Here is a 26,981-nt window from a genome sequence, read left to right on the forward strand (position 1 = left end):
AGAAAAAGGAATTCTTAACGCACGTTCCAACTCGTTCAAAGGTCCCAAAGCAAGACAACTTTCTTGAAAATCCACGAAAATCAAGAAAACATGTACGAACGAGGCAAATTGTCGCTAGAGAAGGTGTAGTATCATCCTCTTTCAGAAATGAATCACGAATCGTTCCATCCATGGACTGCCGTCGATTCGATTCTAATCGTGTTCCGCCGCTCGAACGAGCGTCTGAACGAAAGATCGACGCGCTTCTTTACGACTCCGTAGTTTACGAGCTCGGTCAATTCCAGCGTATTCGCCTCACGATCCAACCGCACGTCATCGAATGATCGTGGGCAAGTGTTAACGAGACTAGAAGTCGATTTTACGACCGCCTGCAAAGGAAAACGAGCCGGTTCTTTCGCGCGCTGAAAAGTTAGCAGCGCCAGATGGTCGAAGTTGATTGAATAAACTAGGAGAAATCAGGGGATGGAAATGGATTCTGCGTGATTGATCGCAAAGCGATTGGACGATTCCAAGTGAATTTTCAATGAAATAAAATCAATCGGCGATGCTACTGATTTATCATCGAGACTGCCAAGTATTATAATCGAGAATTAACAAAATACAAGTAGTAACGTAGAATAATATGCCGTGATATGAAAGGGAAGTTTTCTACATTTAAATTTTGTTCGATACAAGTTTGCATCGACTCTCACGTAAAACGTCTTCAAAACTGTCATAAACTTTATTGCTTCTTCCTTTATAGCAATATTTTATTCTTAGTATAGAGTGTGAAATAAAAGTAAGAACGAAAGCAAGATATAAGATAGGAAAATAAAAAATTGCGTCAGACGTTTCTGAAAAGGAGAGTGGAATATAAATCAAAGATTAAGAAAGCAAAGAAATAATATGGAAATAAAAATGAATTTGGCCGCGAAATTAATTTTTCGAGGATAAATTGAAACTCTTTAAGAGAGACGCGGGAGTTCACTTCCTTTTTCTTGTAGTACGAGCAAAAAATGTTTAATGAAAATGTTTTCCATCTCTGCCCCTACGGGTTTTCCTTTTCCTTGGTTCGCGCTGGTTTTATTAGAATATTACGTGCGAAGCATTTTCTTGAACGTAGAAATTAAATGGCCTCGGCATCGTTAGCCACCGAATATTTAAACAGACGTGTATGAAAAACGAAACAGGTTATTAGAAGGCAAAGACACTAACAGAACATTCGTTCCTAGAAATTAGGATGATCCAATCTGGCTCGCTAATAGAGAAAAAAGAGAAGTTCGCTCGAGAACATAGAAACTGGGATATTAAGATCCCCGACACACCTTAAAATCATCCACCATTCTTAAATAGCCTCTCCCATAACACAAACGCTTTACTTCCATCCTCGCGCGCAACTCAAAGAAGCGAAAACGGAGAAAAAGAAGAAACCGACTCGCCTACCCGCGTATAACGACTTTTCTTAAACGAACTAAGCGAACGAAATTATGAAATTCATTAAACTACCCAAACAATGTCTACGACCTATAAAAACTTTTAAATTAACTATAACGCGATAAAGTGGAGTTGCTAAAGGAATTCGATATGCAGTATGTCTTGTTGGTGTCTGTCGACGACTACTAGAAATATATATAACTATGAATATTTCTAGAATAGAAAAAGATAGAGAAAATATATTTGCTAACACGATTATTGTAAAAAAGAAATGAATAACATCCCGTATCGTTATAGGAAGATACATTGTTTTGTTGTAATGAGAGGAAATGACCCAATCAAAGAGGAAGAAAAAACGATACAGGGCCGATAATACGGATCACGACGTCCAGAGCAGACAAGGTGGTAAAAAATAAACTTCGAGATTTAACGAGATTGTACGAAGTAGCTCGTTGCTCGACGTAATAACTCGCATCGACCGTGTCAACCGGCGAGCGTCCAAATAGCTGCCAATACGGTGACTGGTTCGTTAAAAAAATAGAGAACGATTTTCTATCGTTAAATGGGGTCTATCAGACGTCGATTACTCGCGAGTTAACGTGTACCAAATTGCTAGCGAAGACATTGCTAGAATAATAGACAAGCGAGCGTGTAAGAAAAGATTTCGTTTCAAATATTTCACTCAATACATAGTTTCCGGACACACAGCGATGATTTACGTTCATGACGAAAGTTCGATCGAAAAATTTTCTTCGGGCAATTAAGAACTAATTAAACAGCCTTGAGATTATGTTGCTTGCTCGCGGCTTTCCAAACGCGACGTTCGTCAGTATTACTTTGAACGAAACGTTTTTTCCTATAGTCAAAAGTTAATTAAAGGCTCACGAATATCTTTCTCCTTTACCTAATAGAAAGCTAATCAAGAAGTTGTAATATTTTTTTTCGCCCTTTTTCCTCTCGGTATCTTCGAGTTAATTGAAGATCCTTTAATATCACTCTCCTCGAATCTCAACTTCTTAAACGTTTCCAATTTTATTTCGCTTTCAACTCTCCTTTTTCTCTTGCAAGAATTTTTATATTCCTAGCATAGCAATTGTATCAGAGCTAACCTGATTTACCATTTCTCAACGTGATTCGAAAGAATTATTTAGTACGAAATTCTACTGAATTAGTTGGACGTTAAAGTAATTCTTCTTCGCGAGACACGATCGTCGAATATTGATCGGTTCGGTTTCCAACCGATTGCTATAAAGATTCTAAAGTATTACAAGAAATTACAAGAATAAGAGGTTTGCATCGTTTCCAGACCCGAACGTATTTTTTCGTACGAAGCAATTATCTGGTTTATCAGCTTCAGAGGATCATCGAACTCGGCCACGATAATTTCCTATCCACTGGTTGCACTGTTTTTTAATCACACAGCTCATTGGACAGATAAAGCAGCCTTCAACAAAGAAAAGCAGTATCGAAGCCTGTAAAGGAACAGAAGGATATGGAAAAAGGAAGACGAGGAACATAATCGCCCATTAAGTTTGACCGCTGTATACCTGAAATTTCGACTTGGTGTGTTGGAAATTCGTGATTGCGAAATATATTGGAATAAATCAAAATGAAATAGACGAACAACGAACAATTTGCTGAAACGAAGTTTGTTTATTCAAAATTTTACAATTGAACGTGTCACGCGATTCTAAACTTAAAAGCATTTTACAATAGAAAACTATTTCGAGCGCGAAAGGAGACTCTCCTAAAATTTTCTCCGTTTGATGAGACGGAAATTAGTTATTTCTGAAGAATTCTCTACCAGATAATATAAAGCTCTATTATCGCAAACAATGTGATTCGCGTGTACTCGATTTCCAATATCGTTTACAATTTCAATTCCAGAAAATCTTTATGGTTGCTGTTATATTATCCTTAAATCTCCTTTATCCTTTAGTACTAGACTGCTCTCCTCTGTACTTTTTACCCACCAAGCTTTCCTGCGCTTCGCTTTCCTTGGCCGCGGCGATTCCACGTGAAAACTTTATTAGTCCTCTTCCCTTAAACACAAACCAGCGATAAAGGCCGCCTGTGAGCGAAATATCCTGGTGTTTCATAAAGCTGGCATCGTACCGGTTTGTCCAGGTAGGCGGGTCACTGTTTCCGTAATGAACGAGCACAGGCACCGGTCGATATGCCTGGAGAAAAACGAAACAGAGAAGGGAAACGCGAACGAATCCCTGGACGATCGATATTCGATTAATTGGATTTGGCTAGGCGCACTGACGATTTCTCTTTCGTTCTTTTTTTACCTCTTCGTTTTTTCCCTCTGTTTTTTAATTCGCCCCTTTTCATGGCGTTTTTCTGCTGTTACTCGTCGACGTACGATTGCATCGCGCGGAGCTACGTTTCACTCTCGGTTTTTGATCCTCGGGCGCGCAGATAATATGCCGAAGCGAGCGAGTGATTGCTACGGAGGATGTTCGAGCACAGTCAGGGAGATTTGTTTTTCGGGGGATTGGATCGCGAGAATCAAATTGGATGGAGATGACGTTCTGATTTCCTGCGGATTCTTCCAAGAGGAGTGGTTTTTCTGTGTTTTTGGATTAGAGGCTCGAGACGTGACAGCAAATGATCGCGCTATCCGAGTCTCGGTGAATATTTTGTCGAGGCAATGGGACAAAAGTTGTACTACCTTCCTTAATCAAACTCTCCGATTTCGCGTATTTGGTATCGCGAATCCGCTGATTTTCCACGAGAAACTAACAAAGATTAATTTACCTATTAGTCTGTCACGATAGTTTTCAAAAACTTCTTCGGAACTTTTCTACGAACGTTTTCCGTGAAACTTCGTGTAAATCAAAGTTCGAAACTTCGGTAGAAAAAAAAGACGAAAAAAAGGGAGAGGGAAGGAAAGCAGAAGAAGAGCAATAAAAGGGAAATATTTATCCGAAAAGAGAAATATTAAAACTACACTCTACGAAGATTGTTCTCCATATGCTGTGAAATTACAGCGCATCGATCGACGAAAGTGGCAGCCTTCCATCGGAATGGAACGCGACAGAGCGTGCTAGATAGAAATCATCTTCGTAACGATTCGATCGTGTTTCTACCTGTGTATAATGTTACGCGATTCACGCACGATCGCGTCGTAATTTTGCCAGTAATAACGTTGATAGTAATGCTTGTTTGTATGTAAACGATTCCCGGTCGGTGGAATAATTATTAACAGACAGTATTCGGAGCCGTGTATTTTAAATAGTTATACAATTCGAATTGGTTTCGGCCATCCTACGGCGGCCAGCGATGGACTACCACCACACGTAATTCGTCCCGTAAACACGAATCCTGCGCGATTCTTTCTGACAAAGTGGATGGCTAGTGTGAAATAACGATTGTGAGGTGGTTTATTGAACGTGTTGGTTGGTTTATTAACACGTTAGCTGCCACGACACCCGTATTCGGGTGTCAGCAAAGTTTCTGGTCAGGCCGCGTAATCCATATTCGGGTGTCGCTTATTTGACTACTTGCGAAGGATCGTCGTAGGTATTTGAAAAGATATTCCATAATAATAAAACTGTTGAATTGTTATAAAATAAAAATACGAAAATGGTTTATTAAAAAAATTACTTAGAATGTAACATTTTAAAGCATTCTATACATAGCTGATGTTGGCCGGGACAATTTGGACAATAAGTTGTTGTTTTCTTCAAATTCTTTTGTGCCTTTGTTCGTTCCATTCGACGTCTTTTATTTGCATAACATAGTTTGCATGCGCGTCTAATGCTTCTTCCGGAATCATTTTTCCGAACGGCTATATTATGCTGACTCCGTCGAAGACAAGGATTTTTTGTATTTTCAGACAACCCTAATAATTTTGCAACTAATAATTGTCTAAATATTCTAATATTTATATTTTTCCTTGTTGCAATTTTGTAAACCGTCAAAGCGTTTACAACAGAAATTCCCAGAAGGAATTGAATGCCAAATTTTCTGTACCATTTGATTCCTTTTCTAATTGTGATGGCATAAGAAACCATTTGGTCGGAATAATCTATACCACACTTTCCTTCGTTATATTCAACAACAATTAGTAGTTTTAATGTTGCGAACAAATGAAACGAAAGATCATTCTTGAGACCACCACTTGAGCGACTCGCATTACTAAAATATCGATGGGAGCACCTAGCAGGGAACGCTTGGTACCGCTGTACGCGTGGCCTGATGGAGATTTCTTTCAAAACACGCGTGACAGTCAACGTGTTAAACAGACGAGTCATAAAACGATAATAGTCAATTGTAATAAAATCACTTTAAGTACAAGTACAGAGTAATCGTCGCCCACTCAATGCTACTATTCCACTCTCTAACTGTTCAACTATTCGACTCGCTAAACTATTCGATTAAATGTCCGTCTTAGAGAGCATGTTCATCTATTTGTATCGACAGGCGTTATTATAAAAAGTTTAAGTGTAACTCCGGTTGACGATTACAAATAACGGCGATAATATTTTGTTTTATGTTCGTCTACCTTTGAACCTAGCAAACCAAAACAACGTTGGTATTCCAAGGCACAACAATATTCAATCAAATCTTTCGTTGTCTCATGTGCCGCTACAGTTGTTCTTCTACTTTTTAAGAATCTACGTCTTCAATGAATTTGTCGAAAGTTGTAGGTAAAAATGGTATAAAAGATACGTAGGATCTACTTTGGTTTCTGATAAAATAGACAAAGTATATACATATATTCTTTCCACCATTGATAGGGAAAGTAACCAAAGAAGTATTTAACTATGAGACTTTGTCCGGCTGACGATAGATTCGATTTGCATGTAGTCAGACATTAAACAGAAATCGAAGTACACGTAATGTCTACGATAAACTCTTGTTTATATCGTATCTTCCAGTGGTTTCTTGAACAATGCTTAATGCAAATACAAGAATATTTATGAGACACAGAATAAATGAACAGCAAAGCAATGGTTAAGCGAAGAGTAAGTTGTGGAAAATGCACGATGTCAAATTAACTTGTTGCAATATTTTTATTGCTTCTAAAATCATTTTTAAATATTCAATGGCAATGCTGATGGAAACAAAAGACAGTAACGTGAAAGATTCATGAGAATATAACAACATAATACATGTGCGGGTAAACAAGAAGAATTTCGAGAAATTCCATTTAAATCTTTTATCGTCGAACGTTTCCACAACGAATCATAACTAGGATTCTGTATCTAGCACAAACAGAAAATGTAAACAAACAAATCCAGAACAAAAACAAACAAGTGGAGAATATATACGAACAAGCAAATCAAACATATTTATGTACAAACTGTAAATATAAAGAAATCTTTTTTGTTTTGTTGGATAACATATTTGCAATTTTAATCTCACCACAATATACATCTGTCGAAACCACGTGCATAGTAGAAACGTTATCGAATGTTTATTTGAAAAAGCGGTTGAATTTTTCTGTAATAAGAGAAGTTAGTAAAAATTAAGATAGTAGATTTTCCAAAATAAAAGTTTCATTTGAATTATGTCGAGTATATAAATAGGGAAGGTCTTTACCGCCAAACTTCTATATCAGATACACCAAAAAGATAGAAATAAAACTTTTCATAAATCGATCGGATCAGTTTATTTATATTTATATTTATGTACATCCGTCATTGTACATATTTTAATACAAGAGATACGGAAACTTCAATCCGTACATATCGACGGATAAAATAAGCAAAATGTCAAGGGGAATGTATCACCTAAACCCGTATACATCACAGACGACCAATTAAAATTATTAAGTGACCAATAAAATTAAAAAAAAAGAAAGAAAGATACAAATTTCGATATTAACACGGAGAATACAGAATAGAAAAAAATTGTATCACGCAAAATTATTTAGAACGCAAATCTCAAGACTAAAAAGAAGCAAAATGTATTATTTAAAGAGATTTCAATCGCCAATTCTAGAGATTGTCTCCATTATTGCTACGTTATCCAAAACAAGAGCGGCTAATTCGCTTGCTCGCGAACTGGCACGCTGCTCCACTGCTGGCTGTTACTTTTCTTCTTGTTCCTTGAAAATTTAATCGCCGCGACCGCACCGCCTCTAATGCGATTCCCTTCGCCCACATTGCCTCACACCCGGCGTTGCAAAATCTTCCCAAGACAAACTACGACGTAAAAACGGTCCGACAACAACACGGTTTCGTGCCAGATCACTTTTTGTGCTAGACCAGAGACAGTTCCCTCTACGTCTGTACGATTCTAGGATATTGAAATATCGAGAAACCGTCAGTTCATCGCGACAAAAATAGTAAATATGTAAATATTTAAATTAATAAATGAATATAGGCAGTAGACAAATATTTGTGATGAAAAATGGTGTACGAATAAAAAAAAAAAATATATATATGTCGGGTTCACATTATGATTAGGATTAGGCACGTGTAACGAATCTTCATTTGGATTAGACATTGTTGTTATGCAATAGAGAAGATATTTACTAGTACAAATATGATTATTAGTACAAGTGTGGATATTGCAGAATTGACAAGTAACCGCGGTGATTAGACACTAATGACAATGGTCTTAGGTTCGATAACGAATTCGCGGTCAGTGGGATAACAAAATGCGCTTTCTTCCAAAGTCCAAGTTGTACTCAACTTGCTTATCTACGGTACAAGTATTACTAAACTCTTTGTTAAAACGTAGAATATTCACCGAGCGTAAAGACGCTATGTAATTCGCTAATGCAACCTCACGAGAGAATGACTTTCCGTCACGATGATGCTGCAGAGGAAAGCTATGATGGGGTGTGTCTAAGGACACGAGATCCTCGGATTCATCGAGAAAAGCCTTCGTTCGGAAAGCGAGGGAAATTGATGTTGCTGTTAATTGGTCAATTTGGTCAATTTGGTCAATTTGGAAGGATGCTAGTCGCCCTTGAGGGAAAGTTGCTAGTGGGAAGCGTCGTTCGTGAGAAAAATATATTTCCCTTATCTTCCTGTAGTTGGGACAAAGACTGTTTGTCTGTTTGAAGGACTTTAGTTAACTAAATGTCAATGTCTTCTCTATTGCATAACGACAACGTGTAATCCAAATGAAGATTCGTTTCACGCCCCTAACCCTAATCCTAATGTAAACCCGACATATATGTTATAAAAATTCCTATATATGAACAACTCTATCCTCTCTCATTCCACGTTTACGGAATAGATCGATGTTTTCAATATTTTGCAGGATCTAACATATTCGATATGGTTAAAAAAATATTTTTATTAATATGAATATTTATACGAATTTATAGGTTATTAAATTCTAATTGTATATGAATTATGTATTTCGAATCGCATAGTGTCGTGGAATATTTTCAAAGCACGGGAAATACGAACAAAATTCAACAAAACTTAAACAAAAATAGTATGCATAAATAACAACTATTATTTGCATTACAAATGTTCTGAAAAAGGAAGAGCGAACAATGCCACTTTTGTCAAAATTTAACGGTGAAACGAGTACTTCATAAAAATGCAGCGACGAGTGAACAAGTACTAAATTAAAATGTAGAAAAGCAAAGAATGTTTCGACCGAACAATAGCAACAGAGTTTCAATAATCCAAACGTTTCCCTTTTTCCTTTAAACTTCCAAGGTTCCTCCTAAATTGAAGAAATATTGTGAACCCTTCCGCGCACAATGTAACCAGCCCAGCGTGCTGTAATTCGTATTCTTGAAACTTTCGATAATTCCATCGCAGAATGGAAAGAGAGACGAGGACAGAAGAGAGGAGAGACAGAGTGGCGTTTAAAGGTTACACTATTCAGCCGACGAAAAGATTGAATCCATAACACAGTAAAAATTCATCAAGATACTCTACTGATTTCGAAAGAAGTGGTTATTGGCTAAGCACTTTAAACGGAACATTCGAACGTTTTAACAAGTCCAAGAGGGCAAGACATTTTATTTCGCCTCCGATTGACCCGTGGCTCCTAATTGGTCCTTCCTGCCTAGCCCTGCCCCATTGTTTTAACTGGAACAACTGTTCAATTTACCGCGGTTTCGCCAATGAAGAATAAAATAAAAGAGGAGGAAAAAAAGAAGAGGAAAGAAAACGACCTTATACTGAGAACAGAAGTGGGTGCGCCCTTTCGCAAATAATTTAGGATTAAGGCTTAAAAGTACGGAGCAAAGTTTACGGAAACAGGTTTCTGGCCGAGAGGACTTGGCAAAGGAACCGCGCCGGAAGTGGCAGACTCTACATTTTCACCGGAAATAACGAGCTGGACTACCTACGTGCCTCGACCACTTACTTCTTTGTCTTCTCTCTCCTTCTCCCTGGTGGAATATCTTTTTTCTTTTTTTTTTTTTAGATTCTTTTTATTCGACTGTAATTAAGAAAGAGGACAGTGGAGAGGGTCGCGTGTGTGAAATCGTTTCGGTGAGCTTCTAATTGGAGAGGAAAACCTCTGGTTTCGGACGAGGGTGGCCGGTAACACGCTGACCTCCGATGGAACCGCGACAGAGTTTGATTAATACCACACGCTCCCGGAAGTCTGTGGCAAATGGATTTTCGATATTGCCGCGCGCTGCCAGTCCAAGGAATCTTCGAATTAATTCTTCCCTTGACACTCGACTATTTCGTGCTCAACCGACAAAATAATTATTGACGAAATAATATATTCATCAATTTACTTACGTTTTTCAATATCGACGTATTACGCAGCTTTTTAATTAAAAGAGCTACAGTGCTCTCTGTATTTGGTCTCATCTCATATGAGAAATTTGATATACATAAAATCTTTATTTTCGATTTTTAAATCAACACGAGAGCATTTCAACGATATATCGAACGCATGAAAATAATACGAATATGTTGCATTTTTCGAATGAGCTTCCCGTCGATAGCTTTATTTATCGTATAATTTGAACGGTGTCCAGTGAACAAAGCTGTTTGAACGATACGCCGATATTTCGTATCTTTTTGATATGCGGTAACCAAATATTGCGGATTCGCTAATGTCTAGAAGAAACAACAATACAGAAAAACGGAAAAGAAACAGAATGGGAATTCCAGTGTTTCTTTAAGCTTCGTAATTCGATCAATGATTTTCAGATGTTTAAAGAAGAACGGGATAAACAATAGAATGTCTCTGCTATGGTATCTTAAACTTATATTCGCTAGGTACAACTCTGACGCATACAGAGTACAGGTATTAAATGCCGAGACATTTCAGACATGCTTACCCCCGGGAAATCTAGCTTGCAATCTTGCGCTCCAACTGTAGCCAGATTATCGGAAATCTGACGTTCACGCGGGTTTACGATGTGCCAATCCCTATTGAATACCGTGAAACGCTTCAACGTTCATAACAAGGGAACGTCGCGAACGATCCGGCTGCGATTTAGATGAAACTTTGTAGATGAGAAGAACAGGCAAAAATAAAAGATACGTATTTTTCCTTATCTACGGTAACTTAAGTTTAAACGGTGAAATTACTCTGAAAAGTTAAACCCCTTAAGAGCTTATTCGGGAAGTTAACAGTTAGAGATAAAAAAGGATTTTATTAGCAAAAATTAAATATTTTCTAAGACGGTGGAGGGAAACGTTAGAATTAACGAAGAATTTTCGAAAATCTTCACGTTGATTCGAAAAGATACACAGAAAAAAGAAAAGAATAGTATTTCTAACACTCTGTCGTAACAAGAATATCGTATCTACTTCTGGAATTATTAATATTCATTCACATTAATATCTATGTCTCTATGCTCAAGTAAAAAGTGGAAACAAAAAAGAAACTATCTAGGATCGTCCTCAATTTCTTTAATTACCAATTTTCATTTGCCGTTTTTAATAATGGTATGCTGAAATAAAAGAGCCACATGAAAAAAGAAACGAAAAGACAGATACATTACACGAAAGCACCTACCAATTTCCCTAATTACCAGTTTTCATCCGCCTCTTTATATCCAGAATCATAATCTCAAAAAATGAAAGAATAAAATCTAAAAGGACCAGATGAAAAGAGCAAAAATAGTTTCTCGAATTATTAAACTTCGTTCTCTGTTAACCTACTTCTTCGATAAAATAAGAAACGGAGAAAAAGAGGACAGCGTGTGATTCGTTAAAAAAAAATCATTTTCGCTTTAATCTCTTACCTTTCTCTTGAATTTACAGGTAGCAGCAACTCGGCGAGCTCGAGCACGACCTGGACTACAGCGACGGTGATGATTCTCACCCTGCCAGCGATCATGTATCTGATGTTCTCCTCGACGACGATAACCATGACGCCTTACACCTCGTCGACGTTAACTCCTACCAGCAGGTAGCTCGTACGCGCCCGCAAGTACACCACTGCCACTGTTTGACCTGATTAAAAAACAGAAGAAAGAGGAAAATAAGAAAATAAAAAAACATCGTCCATGTAAAACCTAGTAGTCTAGGGCTTCCAGTTATGTATGTTACTATGTATGGAGTAGATAGCTTGAATAACAATTGATTTTTATTCACGAATGGGCCTGTGTGTTAAGCGGGAGGTCGAGATGACGCAGAGAAGAATATCGACGAGGAAAATACTCGCCCAGGTATAGTTTCTTTTCCTGGCCAGCACGCGTTTGTCCTATTTCGAGCTCATCTCTAAATAAATCGAGATCGTGACGCAGACAATTTTCAATTTTGTTGACTCGTGGCCATTTATTCATCGATTTTTCTCGAATTATACAATGTAAAAAAGGAAAGAAAATGAGATAATAGTGATGGAAGGAAAAGAAGAAGAATACGCGGTGGCACGTGGCTAAATTTGAGAAAAACAACATGGATCTGAAAAGACGTGGAGAAGTTTTGTTGTAACCTCCTGTATATGATAAACGCCCCTGAGACACGCGTAAAAAGACGATCGTGCTTTTCAAATCGATCGTTTTTATTCCGGCTTCTTCGTTGATTTTCTACGGAATTTGTCGTTGATCCATATTTATTTGTTCATTTATTTATTTCTTTATTTCTCATGGTGAAAGATCATTTCGATCGGGTTGTACGCGTCATTCGTTTAGCAACCCCAATGTTCACCGAGAGTGTCGAGGATATATAGATATATACATACAGGGGTAAATTAATATTAAATGAGTATGAATAACGTTAGCGCAGCGACGAACGGCGTTCTGCTCAATATCCGCTCCTTTTAAGATGTCTAACGAGGAACGCGACACCATAGGTACCGATTTGTAATCTGTACAAATTGTAATAAATTACCATACGAAGTACGATTCGATTATCGGTGTATTTCGTTTCTTCTCGTCCTTTCCTCCCTGTAGAAATGTAGTTGGAAAATGAGCATTGTGGAACGAGAGATCGAGGTAAGTGTGTACATTTTTCTACGAAAAATCTACAGTACAATGAAACGTTATCGTTAGGAAGACATTGATTACGTATTTTCAAGATACGAATACATAGTTTATATTCTCGTAGAATAACCGACACGATACTTATAGTAATGTAATAATACAGAAATAGTATCGTGTTCTGTATATGGCGTTGTTTATTATTATGTTCTGAATATTAGCGTAACTGTATATAGCGTTGTAAGGAGGAAAGTAAACAATATTTACATATTTTTAATTAATATTTCCAAATCATCCGTAAATATTCGAGCGTGGAATTTACCTTTAGGCCAGAGAAAGCCTCTCGATGGTGTCGATCTCCGATCGTCGAGGAAACAGGTAACGAGAGCGTGAAACGAGCAACGAGAACGCCGTTATTAAATTCCTCGAGCCGGCGGCGTGCGAACTAACGATTATCGGTTTATGTAAATACCGCGAACAGGTACGTGCACGCGGCCGCACAGCGAATTAAACGATGAATCCAGTAAATTCGATTTAACGAGCCGATAAACCTCCCCACCGATCCGAAACTCTTTCGACGCAATTACGCTGGGTCAAACAGTCACGTTTCACCGACATAATTCATATTTTGCCGATGTATTTGGACGTCGAGCCTGGCCAACGCGAGTGCACTTCAACGTTTACGACCGGCCATTCCCTTAACAACCGTCCCTTCTTATTGGGCTGATCTTGACTTTAATCGCTTATAAACCCCGATTTCTCTTTTCGGAAATGGAAGAATGAGAGTTTCAGCTAGCAGAAATCGATAATAATGCTGTAGAATGGTATATACGTATGTGTAGTAGAGAGTAGCTTACAGAGACATCTATACAGAGTCCATATAGGAACAACCATATAGTATAGACGTACGTAAATTAGGTTTGTTAGCGACGCGACGATATTCTCAAGGGTTGTCGACGACGATCGATTTGGACCTGCTTTAATTTCGTACAGTTTAACAGAGAGTTAATGTGGCGTTACGCACAGTTATTACGAGAATAGATAATTTATCATAGTTATGTAGAGATGATTCATAATATGAAGTTGAGGATTATTTGCTATAATTCAAGCTATCACAGCTAACAGATATCGTTATCCGATTATAATACTATCGGTTCTCCGAAAAATCGCATCAATCGTACCTGAACTGATCCATTCTCAATACACGTTCCTCTCGATTCGTCTCCATTCTATGAAAATCCAGGAAAACACAGTTGCCATTGCAACGAGCATCTCCTAATACAATCACTAGCGAAGGCTAGCCGAATCTGGACGATTTAACGGACTCATCTAATACAGTGGTGGTCCGAATGCTCAGTAAATATCCGCATTAAAATTCAGTGGATGTTATCGGTGCACGGAAGGGGCGAGCTTAGCATCGTCCACGTAGAAAGGAACGTGAGTGAGAAACGGCAGTGGTCTAAATCAAGCTTTAGGCGTCCGCGCACGTCAGCTTGCGCACGACCAGAGACCACGTGCTGCGAACACGTGCGAGAAAGCTTTTAATTTCGCCGACAAGCCAGATGGACCGAATGGCTTCTATCTCTTTCTCGCTCTCTCTTTTTTACTGCCGTCTCTACGCTCTTGATTAACGTCGATTCCGCGGTGGTCTTTCCCTGTTACCTTTTCATCTTCTTTCTCCACCTTGTCGACGTCGCTCTTTTTCTTCCCGTATTATGACCTCAAGTCGCCACCAATTTGTCGACGCTGTAAATTTGACCGGTTCAAGTATTCGAAAGAAAGAAGAAACGGGAAACGTTTTCTTTCGGTATGTTAATTCTCCGTAATTTCGGCTAGAGAAGAAGAAGAACGAGCTGAGATAATTTTTTTTTCTTTTTTTTTTGGTGCTATAATTTCTGATGCGTGATTCCGAAATTACAGAAAAATTATTTTTTATATTCGAAGATTAGTCTGCTGGGTGGAAATGAATTTTCGCAAAGTCACCTCTTTATACCGTTCCGTGCAACCACCTACGTCTTATCTACGCTACCTACGATAATCTGGACAGAGAGTTTATTACGGGTCGACGATGTTTCTTCAATAATTGGCGAATTAATATCTCTTCGGAGGTATTAAGGACGAGCCTAGAACACCTCGAAGCAGGACTTATCGCGGACCACGTTTCCGATCAATTTAACCAAGTTTTGGAATACGGAAACGAGGCCAAAGTTTATTTCCAACTAGAACTATCAATCATTCTTAGAGTACCAATGTCTAGGAGACTGAAACGGGTCTTGACTCGAGCATAGTAGCACTAGCATGTAAAACGGTATGTAACATTTTTCCATTAAAGACAAAGAAGCTATGAGAAATATCTTGAATTAATTTGAAAGCAAGATAGTCGTATCTTTTAATATGAACTAGTCTTCTTTGTTCGGAAGAAAAATTCTTTTGATACTGGATAGACAGAGTAACAGGTTTTACTTTCCTCTTTGTGAGACTTTCCTTTTATAAGAAAACTTTATTCCGTGACAAATAAATAGAATATAGAAATAACAAAATTGCTACTTGAAAATCAGTAAGGTATAACAAGGGTGTACGATTAGTTTGAAGATAACAAGCATTATCTTTTGATACAAGTTTTCTTCTTCTTATCACAGGAGAAATGCTTTTATTGGAAGACAAATGGAATATTCCAATAGTAAATTTCATCCTCCCGTTTATATGGTGACAGGTAATTTTGGAAGAATAGTAATTAAAAGACAAGGTATTTAAGAAAGAACAGTTCGAAGCCGGATCTCCGTTTCACGTTAAATTCCAAGACGATCCCCAACAACGATGGTTTTTCACAGAATTTACAAAAAAATTTGGATCGTCATCGATCTGATTCACACCAGAAGCTTCTTAAAACGGGACGAAAGAACGATTTTCGAGGTTTCGTCCAATTAACAAGACTAAGAATCAAGACGCCTCTATACGAATATATTTCTAACAAGATTAAAATTAAAAAAAGAATAAAGTTGATAAATGAATAAAGCTGCAAGTAAGCCACGGCAAAACGAATTCGTTAAGGTTTTAATTGACATCGAGTAGCTTTGTCGTTGGGAATGAGCGAAATAATTGGATGACTGGTCGTTCGAATCGAGGATCGACCAACTGTAACGATGTCCGTTGAAAAACACGAGGAAACGAGATTCGAAGGGGAACGAGGCAAGTTAAAAAGAAGAAAAATTGTATCGTAGATTGAGAAGGAGTAATGGAAATGGTCGTGGAAGACGAATAAAAGGTAGGAAACAAGGCGTGTTCTTCTTTATCGACGAGTGTTACCAATAGGAAGGTTTCGACGAGAATTAGGAAGCATGGATTATTGGAAGGTAGTGGGTACGGTCTCGATTTACCTGCTCGACCCGAATCCAGCGATGGAGAATTATTTGTATCGGGTTTCGTGCAGCTACAAAGACTTTAACGAGACCAAACGAGCCATAGTTAAATATATTGTATCGAATCTTTACAGCGTTGCAATAAAGGTTTGCTCTCGAAGCTACAATTGCGTGACAGATTTCTCTTTGAATATAATTTTCTATATATATTATTAAATTGTTATATAACGAATGTCTCCAGATAAATATAACCTGTTTTAAAACGAGAGTTTCTAAACGTAGAATTATCTGTGTCGATAAATGTTTCCAGCGATTACGATAATTTTCGTACAAAATTTTCTCCGAGTTTCATTCCGATATGACGATTGCGCGACTCTGGCTGGGAGTTTTATGTAAAAAAAAAAAAGAAAGAAACAAAAGCCATTACGCTAAAATCGAAAAATTTTCTGCCAATGAAGTCTGAAGATAAAGAATACAGCTCTTTCTTCCGGAAATGTTGGAGGATTCGCGTTAACGCGGCCACGAAGACGTTTAGACGGGGTTGGAAATTTTCCATCGCAACTTGCGCGCTGGTGAAAAACTTCGCTCGGAAAGAAAAACGCGAGCAAGAACGTGAAAAGTGAAGAAAGAAGGGAGAGGAAGAGGGGCAAAGTTGCCAAAGTTAGCGACTGATAACTCACGGCCTCCATAAACCGGACGGAGTTACGACAAATATTTGTCTTCTCGCTTTTTTCCCCCGAACGCGTTCTACCCCATCCCATCCCTCCGACCTCGATGCTTTTCCCGGTTTCGCTTCGATACTTCTCGTTTTCCTTAAGCTTCCGTGGATTCTAGACGTTGAAGAAAAGTAAACCATCGTCGACAACGAAGGAACCAGCCCGATTCGTACACTCGACAGATTTCTCTTGCCTCTAGAAACGTTTTTCTAAGTCTCGTCCTGCTGTTTGATATTTCATTGTGAGTTATGAGTAGACTGGGCAACTTTCATGCGTCCATACAAGCTCTGGAAGTGTAAAATTGCACAGAGTGCACCTAATACGAAGAAACCGAATAAAGTATCCAAAGTGTAGCGTCTCGTGTTATACTTGATAGATGAAACGACTATTTTCCGACCGTCTACTTTTTTACACATATTCTCAAAGGTATGAATTTCCATTGATCTTTCCAAATGAACGAGTCTCAACGTAATTCGATTGTTGAGGCAGCGGTGGAACAATGGTGAACGGGATATGGTTTGTGGATATTCAGGAACGAGGCTATAAATATTGGAAAATGACGGTTTAAGAGGAGGATCGTTTTACGATGAACTTTGGGTTTACGAACTTTAACATTTCTTCGTGAACTATCGTATCGATATTAAAAGAACGTCCTGGAAGAAATGAGACAGAGTGAAGGAAAATTTGGGACAGAGTAAAGAAAATACATAAATAAAGTTACCGGATTCCTTTGCTATCTTATTTATTTGGTTTATCGTGTAATTCTCGAGAAACTCTGTGAATTCTGACGTGCTAAATACAAACGAGAAGTACCAAGAAATAACATGGAAAATGTGTAAAGTGTAGTCAAGAAGCGTGGTTCGGTTTCCTCGTGGAAACCGGCTGTGAATACGCTTTTGCGGTAGAGCCGAACTGCGAATTTCAAAGTTTTAGCTTTCAACCGAGTTTAGCTAGTGCCTGAGAGTTAAAGAAGGGAAAGCAACCGACGAATCGAAGGCTCGGATGCAGAATTCGAGTTAAACTGTTCCAGCAGGAAGTCTAGAATTCCTACGTTAACACGCGAGTAGTCAAAATTTCGCGCAAATTCAATTCAATACTTTCTTCCGAAATTTGAAATATTCCTTAAAGACCACGACGAATAAATGAATAAAAAATAGAGAAAATCAACGATCATAATAAGACATCAATCGGTAATACACAAGATTTGTTGTAGTTGACTGATAGAAGAACGAGTGGATGAATTTGAGTAGAAAAATATATTGAGATAAGTATAGATATAAGGATAAGTATAGTTTATACCGATCCAGATGCTCACTCTTACAGTGTTAAAATACAATAGGAAGAAGCTATGATAGGGAGCACGTTCATATATTTATAGCAAAGGACATTAGCAAGAAATTAACCTTGTAGCTCTAGTTGAAGGCTACAAGAAACAGCAATAGAAATCTACTTATAGTTCATTTGTTTCTAGACCTTGTAATCCAAAATAAAATGTATATTCAAGGGCACAATAACATGGACCTCTCGTTGTTTCGAATTTCTTTTTTCACTAAAATCTATTCTCTTCGTAACAGCGGTTTGCAGGTCACGGATATACAAAAGAAAAAGTGTAGAGTTTTTCTTCAAGTAATTACTTCAACAAGATTAAGTCGTCTTGTACAGATATCCTACAGACAAGAAATCAATAATTCGCCGAAAGAATTCACTTTCCTTTGTTCTTCTTCCTTACTCCAATAGCTTCCGTCCGATAATGCGGGTTAATTCCTCACAGGAATCTCTTTTACACGTTAAAAGAATCAACGACTGTTGAAGAATGCAAACGCGTACGACTCCCAATCGGGGATAAGCTTCGATAAAAAAAAGACGTAGTCGTTAATGCTTTCGAATCCACGAATCTACATTTTCGTTTGCCTGATCGTTTCTACCACCTTCTATGCTCGCTTTTCCTCTCTCGAATTAATCTGTTTTTGAACCATTCTCTTCCCTCGACCAAGGAAATTAACGCAAAAAACGAAGAGGATAAAAAAGAACTGGAGAGAAAAGTGAGGAAAAAATAGCGGACTAAGCAGGAAATTGTTCCAATTAGGCGAAAGTTTTCATCCTCCGAACAGGATTCAAAATCCATTAATTAATTACACGAAGGCGTGTGCATACGCGCGCGCGCGCGCGCGCGTGTGTGTGTGCTGGCGGAAAAATGCGATGCGAGAATTTCGAGACGGGTCCTTCGTTCGCACTTTTAATTAAACATCGCAACAGAGCGGGCTGTAATTAATTGGCGTGAGTCCACGCCGCGACCGCCTCGATTTTTCCGTGGAGCAATTTTTCAAAAAGGAGCCATCCTGAAAAAAGAACCACCGCGAGGAAGAAAATTGATCGCAGCTCGCGCGGTTCGTAGCCATGAATTGCATAGTTTATTTCGTTGGATTTTTATGGGACGATAGGACTGGGAATTTCCAACTTGTATGCTTTTACAAATACGTGTAAAACGTTTCGCGAGGAAACACAATTATGAGGTGGTATTGCCAAGTGTACAATTCCGCGTCATTGCTAATAATTAGTTTTTCTAGGGTTCGAGAGTAGGCAGGTATATTATTTTCTAATAAAAATAAAATTTAATATCGCTCCAATACGATGGTAATTATGAAAATTGATATCGCCGTATAATAGAAAAATGAAAATTGCATTTATAACGAAAAAGTAATAAATTGTTGTACGATATATACGCATTATTTCTAATTCAATTTCAATTCATTTTACTTGTGTATGCTCGGGCAGTACAACTATCGAGTCGAATAAACAATTTTTATCTATGAATCTTCAAGCTCACGATACGTTTCTTTCAGAATATAGCGTGAGTTTCATCGTCGACGAATTTCCATTCGGTAGAATCTTAATTCCATAATTTTAATTAATCCAATTTTAAACGACTAACCTCTTACTTTATCGAAGCAGCAAAGTTGGTTAAAACACAAAGTAAAGTTCGAACAGTTAAAACCTTAATCTCACTAATCCTCGAACTTTCATCCCTCCGCAAAATGGAGAACAAGTCTCGCTTCAGGATCCTCTCTTAACGTTTCGATATCAAGTGGAGATCTGTTTTACGTATTGCAAATTATAACGTACTTCAACGTTTTTAAGTTTCGCGTAACATTACAAAAACTCTCAATCTAGTGACAACTATCCTAAGATAGTTATATGGAATATAAGTAAATAAATTCGAAAATAAATTCCCTTTTCCACACGCTAACGCGATTTCCCAAAATTTCGACGACGGATAAAAGTTATGTCGTAAAATAAAATAAAAAAACCACGTGGAAATGGTTCTCGGGGGACATAAATAATATCGACAATGAAAAGATTCGATTAAAGGAAATTTGATAATGGAGAACGACGACGAACGTTCGTTGACGCGCGAATTGGCCACGATAAACACTCGAGAGCTCGCTTTCGGTACGTGGACGATGAACTATTTAGGAGAAAAAACGAAGGAAAAAAAAACATGGAAACGACGAGTGTAACGGGTTGGTTCGCGTAATTTATTATAAACCGCATCGAAGCGCGAAAGTGCGAGATTCGGTTCGGAATCGGTGTGTTAGTTTCGTGCGACGCCGCAGTAAATTGTGCAGCTGTTTGCTGGCTGGCCCCGAAATGTTTCTCGCGATTGTAAATGATCGCCGTGGATCCTACTGCTTCTAGTTGCAGCGAGCATAGTCCGGGAAATAACCAATCCCATGGAGAAACATAATTTTCGTCCTTCAAAATATTGTTTCGCGATATACGGATGTAAATTGGTAATTTTGTAAAAAGATCTGCGATATTTAAGTTCCAACTAGAACGTATTCGTGAATTTATGATATTTATGCATTTATGGTAAATTTCAAGATGCAAAAGTTTGCGGAATGCGCACAACGTTCAGAAATATAGAAAATATGCAAAGTAAGCCATGCATCGCGATATTTATTACACGAAGGAAATTTCTATTTTTTGTTATGAATTTGCATTAACATCCCCGATTTAGTTAGTTATAATCGGGTTGTGTGGCTTCTTTTCAAAGAAGAATTAAAAATCTATGTCTCGCTTCGATTCCTAACTCTTTGGATTGAAAAAGCTTGCTATAAAATTTTCAACGACTATTTCTGATACGTATCAAGCTGTAAACCGATCCACTTTAGGCGACAGCAGAAAAATTGCACGACTTTAAACATCTCATCCTCCGAAACCGGACCGTTCGATGTCAGTTTACACGTGCTATCGTTAAACTTGCAAAAAGATAAAAGCGTGCAGAAAAATCGAGTCTCGACTACGCCCAGTCACGATCAGTTTTCCAAATAGACCGCATGCATTAATCATGCACACTAGCGCAGCTCTACATGCTGTACATTCTATTTGAAGAATTTGCTACCGTAGGGAATGGACACGGATTGGCTGCATAATTGATTCGTTGTACGTTTTCGTTATTTCAACGGCGGAACTAGTGAAAGTATCTTGGAAAATGTTCTTTAGCAATCACGAAATGAACGGAATCGTTAAGCGTATTAATCGAAATTGATCTATTAAATTAGCAATTATCAACGAATTTTGGAATTCTGGAATTGGAATGAAAGAATAAGAGTTTTTAAAAAATATATAAAATAGGCATTTGCGTAATTGTTTAAAAGCGATATACGGATATGCTGTGGATATTTATAGAAATTCATTTTTTTTATTATTGTACGTGCTAAATATTATAATTACGTAATTCCAGAATTAATATCGTAGAAATTCAGAAGGTTAGGTGGGATTGCATACTGGTGGTGGATGGGAAAAAATTGTAAGAGAGAGACGTTTCAACGATGCGAGAAATAACCGGTAGCAATTGTTAATTAGTAAACGTCTATCTTAATTAGCAAGCTGTTCCAGTGTTAATTAGGAAAATTATTTCCCAACCACGCGGACCAGAGTTTCCGGCCGACGTTCACGAACAATCAGAGCCGGCCAGGCGCGGAAAAAACAGTAGTTTGTAACTTTTACCGTATCTACGTCGCGAGGACGTAAAAATTGTCGTCGCAAGTTTCGCCGGCTGGATGACAGAAAACTCGTTTTACCGACCGTTTCGCGGTTGATGGGCTCTCTCGACGTGCGCACTTCGAACTTCTAATTACGCGAATTCGGAATTTTTTTGATTACATTTGAATCTGGAAAATCTTTTTCATACGAACAAAAATGTCAAATTCCTATCCACCGAGCCGTTCAGAGCCTAAAAATTACAAATCTAACTAATTCAACGTCAAATCTTCATCGCGCGCTCTAAATTCCCAAAATACAAAATCAATTCCATCGTCATCGAGCGTCCGAAATTCATCAACTTTCCAACGAGCTCGTTTCGCTATTCATTTAAAACCTAACCACGATCCAATCTCTGTCGTTCCAAATATATAAACAGCGCTACCAATTACGACGATTAACCATTTACCCGATCAGGATTACACAAAACGTTAAAACTACCAGGAGAATAAAACTCGTAGAAATCAGAATTTTTTCAGGACAATTTCAACCCAACCATGTTCGTATCATCCGGGTCATTCGTCGTTCTCTTTCGTGGTAATCCCATCGGTATAACGAAGTTGCAGGTTCGTATCCATGAGAGATGGTGGAATAATTTTCTGGCAACGAGAACGCTACAATATATCCAGGTGGCGGCGTGTAGGCCCACGGGGATGCGTTGATACGAGAACGATAAATGCTGGTGAAACCGTTCGCGGAATTGCTAGCCGGCTAACAGGACATTTCGGTATTAATGCGACACTGATTCACAGCTGTGAAATACGTTCTACGTTCACCGACCACAGCCTTCAATCACGACTGATTACCTCCACTTCGTCTAACGAAGAATCCCTGATAAACAGATAGCCTTTCGATCAAATTTGCTGGTTTCGTTTTCGGAGTGTCAGACACACGTTTGATTGGGTTATTCTTGGTGGTTAGTTTCGTTCGTGCCAGATTGACAGAGTCTCCTCGAGTGTCTACCGTTCAGATTTACTTAGTTTCTTTAATTTGATCGTTTATTTGGTCCGAGTCCTCTCATTGAGGTTGACGGATGTTGATCTATTTCTTTGTTAGACTCTTTGCAGTTGAATTTTGCGCATATTAACAATTCCCCGCTTAGATTCTATTCTTTGTCTCTTTGTCGTTGCGCCCACGAATTTTTTAATCTGTATAAATATCTGTAATAAAAATTCTCGCATCTACTCCATTCAGATCGCTACAGAATAAAAATTCCTATCGCTACTAATTAATCAATCAGTCGCTTGTTATTTTTCCAACGAATCAGTCGCAGGAGATTTCAATTTCTTCCCTTGGCTTGGTTCGTTGAAACCAATTACAGCCGTGCGGAAACAGCGGAGGTTGCTAATAATTTGGAAACGCAGTGCGATCTCACGGCAAACGCATAATACTTGAACTTAACCGAATGCATAAACTGACCGTTGCTTTCAGCGTCTCTTAACCAACGACAGGTCTCGATACGACCATCCCAATCCACTTGGAGATCCTGGGCCCGAAAGCTCGTTCGTTTCGATCGAGCCTTGGAGACATTTAACGGCGAGTAGCAAACAAGACGGCGGTCTTACTCAGGTTAACGGTCCTCGTAATAACCGTTATCATTATCATTCCGTGCGGAGGACTATCTGAACAGGCAGTCATGGTTACGCGACGTGCACCAGGGAGCTTGGTATCGGCAATTAAAATTCATGCGGACGTTGTTAACCTTCGTCCAGCGGCAAGTATAGCGAAAACGTGACACCTACAGTATGGTTCATAATAACGACAGTGAGATGAGCATACGGCAGCCACTTTGTTTTTTGTGCTCTTCCACGAATGTGGTAATATTCTCGAGAGAGGATTAGAGTAGAAGATTAGAAGCGAATTTTTGGTACTCGCGAGTAGAATACCAAGCTTCTTCGAGGATACTCTGTAGAGGATGGAATAACATTTTGCAGTGTTTGCTGCGAATAGCTTTCTCTTCTACCAACGCGTTTCAATCGTCTAATTTCGCCGATGCATATACGTGTACCGAAACCGTCGACGAAAATGCGAAGGTTAATTTATGAAAAGTTTACAAACGAGCCACTTTAAAAGACCAACTGGCGGAATCGCGTAACTAAAATCCGCGATTTTTAAATTGGCTGACGTATTCCTCGTAGACGAACTCTTTCAGAAAGAAGGGAATAAGAAAGAAAGAAAAAATTTAGTCGGGGAAAAATAGAGGGGGAAAAAGAGGACGAGGTAGCGGAATATAACGGAATTCTAGTTCTCGATACTTCGCCAGGGGCAACATAAATTTGCCGTTGCGCATCGGCTGAGAGCGTGTCGGATGCATATGGTTCCGGCGCGATGCACGCCGCGCCCAATGCATCGAATTTATCGCGAACATATGATATGCTCGATCGACGTTTCATTAGCCCTTTATCGTGGTGATTATAACTCCAATCCAGGATAGAGTACCTAGAACGCTGCACAAAGGGCCTGTGGGTAGAGCTTTGAAAAAGGTTCCCCTCGCCGGAGCGAGCAATTTCAATCGAAGTTGTCGCTCTCCTTTCCTTCTCTTCCTTTTTCCATCGGGAATCGCCAACCATTTTCATCGATTAAACGGTACCACCGTTGAACTACAGGATACAAGGGAAAAGAAACAGAAAAATGAAATATACATATACAGTCGGTCGCAGAAGTATCTGTTCTGAATATTTTTGAAGATTCCCGAGTTTAATACTGTTAATAATTTTGGATCTTAATTGCCGAAATAATGGTAAAGGAACATTAAGTTTATGTGTAGAATTTATATTAAAATAGTTATAGATTTATTTGATAAACGATTTCAAGGATATTCGTCGATACACATTTACACGCATCTCAGCACTTTTTTTGTCTCACCTTCTTCCATACCAGACTGTTAACTGAACAGTTTACATCCCTTTGTTTTCGAGACGCCGCTGACATACATACTTCCACACACTCATATTCACATACATATATCACTACTACGCGGTCAATCTAGTCTAGCACACAAAATTATACATATCTCAATAAATACGTCCCTTTTTGACGACACGTCGTCTATTCGATCGTCTAATTCTACCGACGCACAGAATGCGTCTATTCCACGATATTTCCATAATATATCCATTTACTAATTGTCGCCTTCCCTTTCCTTTCGATCGGTTAGTTACACGCGTACGAATATGAAATTGCTTGAATACTCGCGATCTGGATACGATATTTCATATTTATGGAGTGATGCGAACTTTTGCAACTGACTGTAGATGCAGGTACATCTGACAAGGTGATCGAACGTAACAATGTATCGCGTCCCGTGATTATAATTGGTAGCTATAACGAGGGCGATCGACTGGCTGGCTGAAAGTAAACATGCCGAAGCACTTTCAAAGATAGCGCGAGATGCAGGGAATTTCAAAGTCTCTTGTTATCACTTTAATTATCTGCGAATCGAGCGAAGCCGAGGATGATCAATGGAGAGGTTAGGCGGGGCAGGTAGAAATATAGGTTGGGTAATTTGGAGATGAGGTAGTTAAGTAAGGCGAGCCTGCTTTGAATTTTCAATGCGATTACAGTTGGAAAGTTACTCAAGGGCTTGGTAGATTCATTTTCTTACGTAATTTCAGATTTAAAATAATGCTATCGACTGTTAAGGCACAAATTGAATTTAATTAAACGGAGTTAGAGGCTGGTTTGGATATGTTGAAATAGAGTTACCTTCTTAAGTTAATTCGAACTTGCGCCAAGCGCTCTTAGAATAGGTTTCTGTGTGTACGAAGCATAGGTTGAAGCGAGTTAGACGTAAGTTATACGTGCTATATAATCATCCCTAAATGTACGAAGTACATGGATTCCGAGATGAAGCGGATGCTTGCGAAAACAACGACGTTAATACAGCAGGAAAAGTCTAAATTGTCGCAAAGATCAGGCGCGTCTGATTTATACAAACACTAGCTTCAAAATAATCTATATAAAACACATCTAATTTGTTACGAAATCGGATTGAACCAAAATCTCGTATTCGAACCGAAACTTTGCTTAAAATCCAAATTACAGGTAACATAATCGCCCCGTGTCGCGCATCAGTTGTGGAACAACCCATAGAGAATAGGCATGACGCGTGTGCGATCGCATACGGAAGCTGGATCGCGCGTACGTATGTATTATGCTGGCGCTTGTACGCGAGCAAGTACGTTAATTGGCTATGGCGCAACGGTAATGCGCCGATTGATACGTAAATGGAGTGGGCAATTATGCGACGGAGTAAACAACAATCCGGTCCCACCGGTTCACGCCGTCGTTGATGCACCGTGTAAATCTGCATTCGACCAACGCGTATCCGCCCTCGCGGCGCGAAACCCTACGGCGACGCGGCGCGCCAGATCCTCCCGCGATCATCGCCCGAAATCCCTCGCTAATTACGATCATCGGCTCGTCCTCCGATTGACAAGAAGTTACGCCAACCGAACGTTCCCAAGGTTTCACCGAAAATTGATAAACAAGCGATGCGACTCGACGACTAAGTCAATGTTGCGCGAAAGCTTCGAAATTGATCGTTCTCGACTTCGTTTTTATACAAAGTAGAGAAGAAGACTATTTACGTTTCTAATGTTGCTCGTTGAAAAAATAACGACGCGGATAGCTGCGAACGAGGCGGCAATATCGCGTCGAAGGCAAGTAAAAAGAAAAAAGGAAGGCGGATAAAGGAGATGGAAAAAAACCATTAATCTTATCCTCGCAAATTCGACGATTCATCTTCACCGTGGACTACCGTTGCAGCGGTGAAAACAACGGTACGGAGCAACTAAAATTTTCGCTAACAATAGGACTACATGGTATTTTAGCAAGAAAGTGTGGCGAAAAAAAGAGGAAGGAGAAATAAAAAAAGGAAAATTATCGGCAGCAGGGCAAAATGCGGTGCAAATTGAACATCGCCATTAAATAATTAGAGCGAGAGCCGCGGCGAAGAACGGAGCAAAGTATTTCATCACTCTCAACATAACTTTTTCCACCTTTTGTTATCGCTCTCTCTTTCTGTCTGCCTGTCTCTCTCTCTCTCTCTCTCTCTCTCTCTCTCCCTCTCTCTTCGTACCATCATTTTCCTCTCATTTTACCATTCTTCCTTCTTTTTCTCCTGTTTTT

The 26,981-nt window shown here is 38.9% G+C and overlaps 1 protein-coding gene across 1 annotated transcript in view; it reads left to right on the plus strand.

The window, feature by feature from the left end:
* Positions 1-12,664, plus strand: part of LOC117205838 — a 133,915-nt gene extending 121,251 nt beyond the window's left edge. Inside the window, exon 6 of the mRNA XM_033444596.1 lies at positions 11,574-12,664. Within this exon, the coding sequence (XP_033300487.1) occupies positions 11,574-11,725 (152 nt within the window). The 3' untranslated portion in view covers positions 11,726-12,664. The remainder of the gene's footprint in view (positions 1-11,573) is intronic.
* Positions 12,665-26,981: the final 14,317 nt, after the last annotated feature.

Source organism: Bombus bifarius, unplaced genomic scaffold (genome assembly GCF_011952205.1).
Source record: "Bombus bifarius isolate JDL3187 unplaced genomic scaffold, Bbif_JDL3187 scf7180000007993, whole genome shotgun sequence".
Lineage (NCBI taxonomy): Eukaryota > Metazoa > Arthropoda > Insecta > Hymenoptera > Apidae > Bombus > Bombus bifarius.